Below are 10,709 nucleotides of genomic sequence, written 5' to 3'. Positions count from 1 at the left end.
TATTGGGTGAAGTGTGGGTCTGGCTCGTCAGGCTAGGTGAAGTAACCACTGGGTAGTGGAAATTGGGAAAGCCATGAGTTCGACTTTGGACTTCATGAAGCAACCGAGGGAAACAGAAGTATGTGACTGCCTGTGCAAACACTGGATTTAGCCTACACAGTTTTTCATAAACTGACACACAGGATCCTGTTCATGTTACGGTTACACACCACTTATGACCTTGCTTTTGAGTCTGTTAAGAGGCACAAACACGGTCTAGTACAGCGGCTAAGGCCAGATTTTTACCTGAATCGTTCAGTTTTTGCAGAAAGCACGAAACTTGGTACAGTTATAGTACTACCCCTAGTGATCAAAAATTGAAATGGACCCCAACACATAGCGCCCCCTAGTGGCCCCTATCTTGACTTCAAATTTGGCCGCCAAATATATGCCCTTTTTTCTACATTTATAATGCTATGCTGCTTTTAACACATAATATGACATCTATAGCCATTTTTCAGCATTATGAAATATATAATGAGACAATCATGCATAAATAATGGCAGACATGTTGGATTTTAAAGAAGTAGCCATACATTCTGACACTGAGTCAAAAACTGGGGTGCATTTAGGCTATGTGTGAAGTTTTGACTGTGACTAAACCCTGCACTTGCCTGGACTCAATCCTTCTAATTTGCCCCCTAGAGGCTGGCATGCTAGCAAGGAGGCTAAAACCCATGGATGCTAGCATCTCTTTAAGAAACACGCTTCCTTTTGGGAAATTAGCTATTTTGTCTTCTATCCTAGAGTTAGATAAATTAGTACATAGCCTACACCCAGTCATAGTTAGATAAATTAGTATATAACCCAGTCCAACACATCCTACTGTTAGCCTAATTCAATTGAGGTGGGTGGGGCCAATTAGCATATGCTAATTTAAGGATTATAGTGATTGTTTGAAAAGGTCCATTTTGTTTTATTGTAGTTTAACATTTTGCATCCCATAAAATGATTATGCCTGTCAATGAAGCTAATTTAAATACGTAATACCTTATGAGTTTAGCTCCCTCCTGACACATTAGGGCTCATGCTAGTCAGTGAACCAGCACTTTTAGGACACTTGCTAGTGCTGCTCAGCTTCAGTCCTTGGGTGTGCTTTGTGGTGGAAACACCAAAAGCTCAATACAGGTAAAGTTGAGGTTGTTCTGATATAGTTAAGTCCAAGACTTGCTTGAAGACCACTTTCTCCAAAAACTTTGACAAGAAAGGAAGAAGGGAGATAGGTCTGTAAAAACAGGAATGGTGGCAAATTATACTTTTTCCATCTTTGTCCTCCGTGACTGATTTTTCAGTAGTTTCACATTTGGCTAGGGTCAGTGTCACTAATGGTAGCATAAGCCAGTACCTGGAACCTACAAACGTTGCACAGGTAATCCAACACCTCCAGAATGGCACACCAAAACGTCCCATTGCTAGAAGGATTGCTGTGTCTCCCAGCGCAGTCTCAAGATCATGTTGGAGATTCCAGGAGACAGTTGCTCTAGAAGAGCTGGGCAGGATGGTAGAGGGTCCTTAACCCAGTAGCAGGACCAGTATCTGCTCCTTTGTGCAACAACAAACAGTGGGAGCCCTGCCAGAGCCCTACAAAATGACCTCCTCCTGGCCGCTGGTGTGAATGTCTCTGACCACACTGTCAGACTTCATGAAGGTGGCCTGAGGGCCCAATGGCCTCTGGAAGGACCTATGCTCACTGCCCAGCACCGTGCAGCTCAGTTGGCATTTGCCATAGAATACAAAATTGGCAGTTTTGCCATTGACGCCCTGTGCTTTTCACAAATGAGACCAGGTTCACCCTGAGCACATGTGAGGTCTAAAGATGTCTTGTAATGCTGCCTGCAACATCATTCAGCATGACTGGTTTGGTGGTTGGCCAGTGATGGTCTGAGGAGGGATATCCTTGGAAGGATGCACACACCTCTACGGACAAGACAACTGCACCCTCACTGCTCTTAGGCATCAGGATGAAAACTTCTAGGTTCCTCCTGGTGCACAACAATGGCTGGACACATGTAGCGAGAATGTGCAGGCAGTTCCTGGAGGATGAAGGCATTGATACCATTGACTGTCCCCCCACACTCCCCTGACTTAAATCCGATTGAACACCTCTGGGACATTATATTTTGGTCCATCCAACACCGCCAGGTTGCAACACCGACTGTCAAGGAGCTCAGTGATGGCCATGTCCACATGTGGGATCAGATACCCCAGGACACCATCTGCTGTTTCATTAAGAGCATGCCTCGATGCCATCAAGCATGTCGGGCCATATGAACTACTGAGTACCATCATGAGTTGCTGCGCTGAAATTCAAGCAAAATGGACTAGCTTGCCACGTCATTTTTTCCACTTAGATTTTCGGGGGGTCTTTTAATTCAGTCCTCTGTGGATTGATAATTTTCATTCCCAAATAACGAAGTGGCATCCTTTTGTTCCTAACATATTACCCAGACCATATCAGTTTGAATCCTACCTCACAAGATGCTCGTTTAACGTATCATGGCTTGGAGAGCTTACCGCACCTCACCATCCCACCACAGGGGTCTCCCAGGGCTCACTACTCCATGGGCCCCCTTCTCTTTGCTATCCACACCACTTCTTTGGGACAGATTATTTATTCGCACAGCTTCTCATACCACTGTTATGCAGATGACACATAGCTTTATCTGTTCCACCTGATGACCCCTTGGTCTCGGCACGGACCTCGGATTGCCTCTCAGACATATCTTCATGGATGAAGGCACACCACCTCCAGCTAAACCTCTCAAAAAACAAACTGCTACAAACAGCTAAACCTACTGCTCCCACCTACTCGAATGCCCTCATACAGGCATATATGCTACCCCCCGACCATTGCGCTCTTTAGACAAACATCGTCTAGCTCTGCCACCGGTACGCTCAGGTCAATCCAAACTTTGTTCATCTGTTATTCCTCGTTGGTAGACGGCGCTACCAGTTCCTACTAGAGCAGGGACATCTCTCTCCATCTTCAAAAAACTCCTGAAGACCCAGCTCTTCAGAGAATATCTCCTCTCGTAGCACTACTTACAACTAGCTAATTCTAGCACTTACCACCTGACTTGACTGTATAAAAACAGCACTCACTGATGCACTTTTTCCTATTGTACTCTACCTTTTTGAATTGTTTTAAATTATTCTAGAATTGTTGAGAGAATTGTTTTAAAAGTGTTAAACTGTTTACCAGGTTGTAAGTCGCTTTGGCTAAAAATCCGTCAGCCTAATGTAATGTAGATATCCAGCATGATGTTTTTCCCCCATTGAGATCTGATGTGTTTTATTTTTTAAAGTGTATAATTTTTTTGAGCAGTGTATAGTAAGAGTTAAGGTTTGCTCAGAAAGAGAAGAAGGTAGAATAAGAATTTATTGATGATGTGGGTAGTTACTTCAATTAACCAAGATATAGAATAATTGTCTTATTTTCTTACACATAGTGGCCATATTGGAATCTTACCAGATTATACTTGATGCCTCGTATATTATTGAGGTTGTCATGTGATAAAATGACTGTTCAAACTTTGAAATTGTTTTTGAATGTTATTTCTATCATGAATAACAATAGAGATGGTCTATATTTTCACATTTGGTATCCGCCATATTGGATTTCAAAATGGCCAACATCAAGTTTGTTTGGAAATCATGTCAATAGCTTCCTTGACCCTAAAAATTGAGTGTTAGAACTTAAAAGACTTTTTTATCTTGTTTAATTTTGAAGTTGTATCAACAATTCTATTAAGAATGGTAGCCATATTTGAATTCAAGATGGCAGCCACTAGGGGGCGCTATGTGTTGGGGTCCATTTCAATTTTTGATCACTAGGGGTAGTAGTATAACTGTGCCAAGTTTCATGCTTTCTGCGAAAACTGAACGATTCCGGTGCTTAGCCGCTGTACTAGTCTGCCCTCATAGCTTTGTAGCATGTGTTAAAATGTCTCCTAATGTCCAGTATGAATCAATGAACCAATATCACCACTCTCATCCATTGTGTTTCACAAAGAAAACCAAAACATGACAGACAGAAGAAAATCTTAAAATGTATTTTTACACAGGACATGTTATATTTAAACAGGGCAGCTATGGGAAGACACAGATGCATCCTTGAAAGAGGCCTGGTCCAAATCAATTTTTTGTCCTTGGATGAAAATTGTGTCTAGACAGCCCTCCATGTAATCAGAACCACTGTCAAGACCATCTTCTGAAAAAAAGTGAGTTTAAAATGTCCATGTTTACTACAAAATGGCAGCGTACACCATGAATCGTATCTGTCATGATTTAATGAACATTTAAATGTTATGATAATCTTGGCTAGAGATTTGCCAGTTCAGTAGTGGTTGATATTGATAGAATAAACTCACCTGGTACCCCACCAAAAGCAAGAAGCATTCCCTCATTCCACGCTGCCAAAATACTACTATAGTCACCTGACCTCAGATGAGATTCACTTGAAACGTTTTTTGTTTCAAAGGCCACTGAGGTTTTATGGATGATCACATTAAAGGAAATTAAGTCCTCATCAAACTTCTCATTTATGGGAGTGGTTTCTGTGTTTACTTTGAAAATCATCATCTGGAACAAGATAAAATCAGGCATATACAGTATGTGTAAAATTAGTGAAGACATAACATACATTTTAAGTAAATGGGGAAACATGCACAGAATCATTAGAAAACACTTTGCCTAACTCTAAATGCTAGCTGTGATATACTGTCTGGATAGGATTGTGTGGATTAGAGTGAATTAGCATTAATGGACACAAATGTGAAAACATGACATGATGACATATTCAAAAATTGCTCATGTTAGTAGTGACAGCTTTTGTTATTTGGAAAGAGCATTTCATATGAGCAAGTAATGCAAGTGAATTAAGGCACTGAGGAGGGCCCTATCTTACATCTGGCGCATCGTTCCTATAGCCAGTCTTGTTCCTAGCTAACACCCAACGTGGTAATTATTATTTCGCTAAGGACTCATGATCACAAATTTTGATCACTGACCAAGAAAAAACGCTCTAAAGTGAAAGGTGCATGCAATCCCCAGCTATTTTGTCATGTAACAATTGGCGAGACCTTGGCAACAAGTCCCAGGCAACATGACTGGTCTGCTTGGATGAACGTCCTTTCTATTTTTATTCAGTCATTTAAATATTATTAGGATAAGTGTTTTTTTTTTTCACAGTATGTTTTCGAATGTAACCCTGTGTCACTGTCTTGCGTGCAAGCAGATTCCTTCTGCAGAGATGTAGCCTACTCACTCGTCGTCAAAATACCGATAAGCAATTTGATTTTGCACTCCTTGCTCTTAAAAGGGAATGGCAGATGTCACTCTTATTGGTTTAATGGATGTTCAGTGTTGGGGATGTTACTCAAAAAAGTAATATGTTACAAGTTACTCGTTACTTCTTTAAATTGTAATGAAATTACTTTACTTCTTAGTCATTTTGGAAAGTAACTTGTTACTCATTACCGTTACTTACTTTTGAGTCGGAACATTCAAAGAGTTAGGCTACACTGTTAATATTTGCAATTTCAGGTTCCGCATTGGACAGCTAAAAGTAGCCTAGTAGGCCTACTTACATGCCTAACAATAGTCTATATTCATTTTGTCACCTTTGCTAAATTTACCTTTTGTTTACTTTTATTTTACCATTATGTGTGTGTGCTTTAGCATCAGTAAAGCTTTGGGCTTCATTCAGCATCTTGTTCTTCCATCGGAAATGACTCCTCCTGCTGCCTGCATTCTTTCTGTTTTTGTTTAGGAAACGTTTGAAGTTTTGAGTTAATGCATTAGGTAAACATTGTTTGCTGGTAACCCTTACATGCGTGCATTCTCACTCTCTCCAAAATGTGCCCCTCCTGTAGGCTGGCCAAGTGCATAGATCTGCTGCATAAAGTTGAACGAACAAATTTGTTTATTGTACAGAAAAATATAAATAGCCTGCTGTCAAGCAGTCAATTAGCTACAGTTCAGAGTTGGATGTAGCCTAGGGCAAATTAATTTACGAACCAGAACGTGGGCCATACTGTACAGTTGCCTAAGCCTCAATTGCTTGTAGCCTATTAAAAACGACTGCTAGATAGTTTAAATCGCCAACAACATTGTTTTTTGCAGAAGCCTACCCTAGGCTACAGATTATTTCTTAAAAGTTATTTCTCTACTAAGTATATATACTCTTTTGATCCTGTGAGGGAAATGTGGTCTCGGCATTTAACCCAATCCGTGAATTAGTGAAACACACTCAGCACACAGTGAACACACAGTGAGGTCACACTGCACAGTGAAGCACACACTAATCCCGGCTAAGTGAGCTGCCTGCAACAACAGCGGCGCTCGGGGAGCAGCGAGGGGTTAGGTGCCTTGCTCAAGGGCACTTCAGCTGTGCCTACTGGTCGGGGTTCGAACCGGCAACCCTCCGGTTATAAGTCCGAAGCGCTAACCAGTAGGCCACAGCTCAGTTATCAAACAGGTGCTTTCTCTTTGTCATCCTCAAACTAAGCTAGAGATAGTAGAGAGACGTTTGAATAAATTAGCGTTTGCGATTGACAGCGTTGTGGTAAGTAAGCTATACTAACTTTGCAAACTTGAATGCATCAATTTTGAACAAAGTTGGTTAGGCTACACTGCGCCAGTTGTAGTCTGTATGAACAGTTTGTGCACAAACCACTGCTTTGATTTGCGTAGGGGAGGTGCGGGCTGACTTTGTAACTCGTTACCACCAACACTTGGATGTTACACCCCAAACACACCCATGACTAATTAAGAAACATAAGAACAACCCTTTTGAACTATGCGCTTGGCACAGAGATCATTTTTACCACTCTTAAGATAACATATGTCGATTCAGACAAGCCCTAAGTGTTTATGCGCATCAGGTTCCAGACACACTTGGATCATTAAAATAGGACCCTGAGAGTCATTAAAGAGTTAAATAAAATAGACCATTTCTGCCATTTGTGAAGAGCATTTCATATGAGTAATTTATGGTAGTGAATTAAGGCACTGAGACTCTGAAATGAAATAGCTAAACAATCAATCTATTTCTGACCCCAGAGTTGGTGTCCTTAGCCACACTCAAGACTGTTGAATGTGATTGAAGTGACCGTAAGGAGAGTATGGTCCCATTCAAAGTCGTTGAAGATGTATTTACAGTTATGATGATCCTCTCTTCCTTTGGATCAACCCCAGGAAGATCTGTTTGCAGAAAGTTTTAGGTGAGTTAATATGCATAGATAGTAGCATTCCGTGCTACTTTATACTTTCACTCCACTACATTTCAGAGGTAAACATTGTATTTTCCACCCCATCAGCTTTAGTTACTATATTTACACGTTTCCGCATTAAACAGGAGAAAAGGTGTTATGTGGAGTTGTTTTGTTTTTGTTTAAATCTCCCAAAAATGTCCCAGAGATAGCAACATAATGTAAGGAAACAACCGTTATGACGTAATGCCATAAACACCTATGCTCGATGTTGTCCAGATATTCACTGAAGTTAGCATACAAACCAGCTAGCGCCGGGACAGTTGTATACAATGGTATACCACATGTGGCCGCTATATTACCAATACCATGTTGCATTATGTTCAACACAACTCGTAGCCTACAGAATTACACATAGCTCCTTTAAAGGCACCCTTGACAATTGTTTGACCTTAACATAAAGTTTACAAATTCATTTTGATGGCACATAACCTCATAACATGACAAACTGCACTTCTGCCTTGTTTGAGCGGCCCTCTAGGCAATTACCAACCTAGCAACTTTCTAGTTTGATTATCCAAAGCCAACCAAATCTGGTTATCACTTGTAACAATTTGGTAGCCAAGGGCAACCGGGCAACCATTAATGTCGAGCCCTGGTTGCTATGCTACAGGAATTCGGAGATCTGTTTCTACAGACTGATGTTGATGCATTCCCTCTATATTATATCGGAGTTATGTACTTTGTTGCAAAAGACGCATATTTAGTTTGTTTCTTAATGCGCTTCTCAACTGTGGAGGGACCCTGAGAGCAAATCTTGTTAAGGGTGCCTTTAAAGGTGGACGGGTATGGTTCTATTTGTTAGAGCACAGTGTTTGCGTGATATCTCCCAAGCAGGTTGAAGGATCACACCTGGCACACAATATTCAATGTTAAAAACACTTGAGTGCATGATATCTCCTACACGAGTTCAGGTATTTTCATCATTATTTACATTTACTCATCATACACTACATGTCATGATAAGGTACTCTAACTTCTGGCGTCAACTACTTCTTCCTGTTCTTTATTTATCTTTTATTTTAATTTCCATTCTGTTCCCTTCTCAAATTCCAACAGAACCGGTCCTCACCAGAAGTGTTGAAAATGGCGAGCCCAGTACCCGCGAAGAAGCTCCCTGCTTTGATGTTTGGAAAGCAAGACATAGCCGTCTTCCTTGGAGTGCTATCCCACAGAGTGCTGAGATTCAGCCAGCGGCCTCCTTTAACGCACCCATCCAGCAGAGGATTCAACTACCAACATGTCAGAGCAGGAAGTGACAAGGACAGGAAATGAGATGAGGAGAACTAGCCCAGAGGGATAAGTATGACTATAAGAATATAGTTCAGGATTTCCCTTTCAATAATTCCACCAATGACTAATACTGATTTGGAGGATTTGAGCGTAGTACACACTGGGAGGAGAAGCTTCTTCTCGCTGACCAGGATGCCTCCGAGGGCTAACCGGATGTATCCCTCCTTTGATGTATCAGGCTCATGAGAGTGCAGGCCCATCGCCAGCTCCCGGTGGTCATCGACCTTCAGCACCACAAACTTTCCCTCGCTGTGGAGTTCAAGCTGTCAGGTACCCCAACACATAGACACAGTCAACAAACCAGATCCAACAAGAACACAAACTCATACTCAAGTGCGGAAATTTCTTTGCTGAAGATGCACTCTGCAATAGCTATAATAGGGGTCTATTGAAAACATCAGATTATTACCACTCAGGTAAACTATAGATTAAAAAGGGCCCTAAGATTTTAATAGTTCTATATAAAACAATAATTGACTACATAACATGTAGGAATTAGAAATCAGTGCAGAAAATTTGTAAATTAATGCTCAAAAATAATCACCAAATAGTCAGACCAAAGGTCAGGCATACCTTGTGCCAGAGGCCATCGTTTAGTTTGTGGCCACCTGCCACAGAGACCAGCACGTCTCCCTTCCCAATTTGCATCTCTGGGACACCATCTCGCAGAAAGAGAACAAACCAGTCTTCCCCATTGTCCGTGTCCCCATAGAATAAGGCACCCTCCGGATCAAAAGTCCGAAAAGAAAAATATGATGTGATGCTGTTCAAGAAAGGTAAAAGACAGGGTTTAAAATGAATCTTGCTACAAAAGAAAAAAACAATTAGGTCACAAACTCAAATAAATAATCCTGTGAAGAAACAGACTAACCTTTCGATTTCAGAGAGTAGGTGACTTAGGCTCATGTAAGGAGTCCAGGTGCGTTCTCTGTTACCAAGATTGATGAGCCCTCCACCATCAATCTCTCCCCAATGAACAAACAGGAAATAAGATAATAGGACTACCCAGGTTTAAACCTCTTAATATGAGGTTTAAATATGAAACTACAAGAGTACTGGAGTTCCAGGTCAGATTAAAAGCAAAAATGCAATCACTTCATGACAAAAGATGTTTCACGTAGTGCTATTAAATTGTCAGCACTTACCTTTTCCATCACTGCATCCACAACAAGACTTCCTAATGGAACACACAAAGTCACCAAGGCCAACACTCCTAAAACAACTCTGGTGAGCCCCATTTCGGAAGAGATGTTGCGTTGTCCTCGTGTAGACCCACAGACGTCCAGTTGGACCCAAACCGACCTCACAGTGGCCTCTGGCTATTTACTGATTCCAGGTGATCCTTTGCCCTCAAGCTCACCAAGAAAGACAAATATGGCAATGTTAGAGGCAGAGACCAGAGAGAAAGCGAGAAAGAGAATGTCTGAGGGAAAGCCTAGTGTCTACTATAGACAATATTTCCTACTGTAGATAGTCATAGAATTGTTTATAGATGCATGGAATGTTTTTAAAGATGTGAAAAGAATTTGCATGTCTAGTTTCTCTGTCCAAAGCAATTAAATCATTATGTGTCTGACACACACTGATCTGATATAATATCTCTTTGATAAGCCAGCGGTTGTATACTGTTTACCACCTTGTTGTCATAACTGAAACATGTTTTCAGAAATAGAATGAAAATGAGAATGATTACAATTGAAGGGACTGTTTAAGTACTGTAGCATTACATATTCTGTGTGGCATGACATGCGACTTTCAGTCCTTGATCAAGTTGGATGCCCATACCACTTTCCAATACACACAGTATATTTAAAGGAACCATATGTAAGATTGTGGCCAAAACTGGTAGAGAGGTGTATACCCCAGACTCGGATGCCGAAACACTGACTTTGTGATTAGTAGATAGGTGGAGGGTGGCGCATCAGGCCAAAACACAACATGACATGACAAAACACAACATCAACATCAGTTGAGGGCTGCAACTTCACTTTTTAAATGACAATATCCTGGCCGGACTACTGTTGTCAGTGATATAAGTATTTGAAATGAACATGATTTCTAAATGTCTAGTGATATATCAGGGCCATTTTATGATTAATTGAAATA

General features: G+C 41.0%; 1 protein-coding gene across 1 annotated transcript; it reads right to left on the bottom strand.

Annotated features, from left to right (window-relative positions):
- Nucleotides 1–4,076: 4,076 nt before the first annotated feature.
- On the bottom strand, nt 4,077–9,929 carry LOC125289460 (sex hormone-binding globulin-like). Its single transcript, XM_048236326.1, has 8 exons — nt 9,749–9,929; nt 9,475–9,566; nt 9,177–9,366; nt 8,705–8,866; nt 8,383–8,542; nt 7,097–7,242; nt 4,410–4,620; nt 4,077–4,249 (listed from the first exon to the last, which is right to left on the bottom strand). The coding sequence occupies exons 1-8, from the start codon at nt 9,839–9,841 to the stop codon at nt 4,116–4,118; spliced, it is 1,188 nt and encodes a 395-aa protein (XP_048092283.1). The 5' UTR covers nt 9,842–9,929; the 3' UTR covers nt 4,077–4,115.
- Between the last annotated feature and the right edge of the window lie 780 nt (nt 9,930–10,709).

The sequence above is a fragment of the Alosa alosa genome, chromosome 24 (genome assembly GCF_017589495.1).
Source record: "Alosa alosa isolate M-15738 ecotype Scorff River chromosome 24, AALO_Geno_1.1, whole genome shotgun sequence".
Taxonomy (NCBI): Eukaryota; Metazoa; Chordata; class Actinopteri; order Clupeiformes; family Clupeidae; genus Alosa; species Alosa alosa.
The sequence above is the reverse complement of the archived record's forward strand: the minus strand, read 5'-3'. Positions and strand labels throughout refer to the sequence as shown.

What these genes read in the sequence shown, in the direction of transcription:
- LOC125289460 (XM_048236326.1), bottom strand. Translation starts at nt 9,841, where the DNA reads ATGGGGCTCACCAGAGTTGTTTTAGGAGTGTTGGCCTTGGTGACTTTG. An exon ending in ACGATGGCCTCTGGCACAAG is followed by an intron (nt 8,867 to 9,176) that starts GTATGCCTGACC and finishes GGTACCTGACAG; the next exon opens with CTTGAACTCCACAGCGAGGG. An exon ending in CTAAGGACACCAACTCTGGG is followed by an intron (nt 4,621 to 7,096) that starts GTCAGAAATAGA and finishes ATCTTGTTCCAG; the next exon opens with ATGATGATTTTCAAAGTAAA.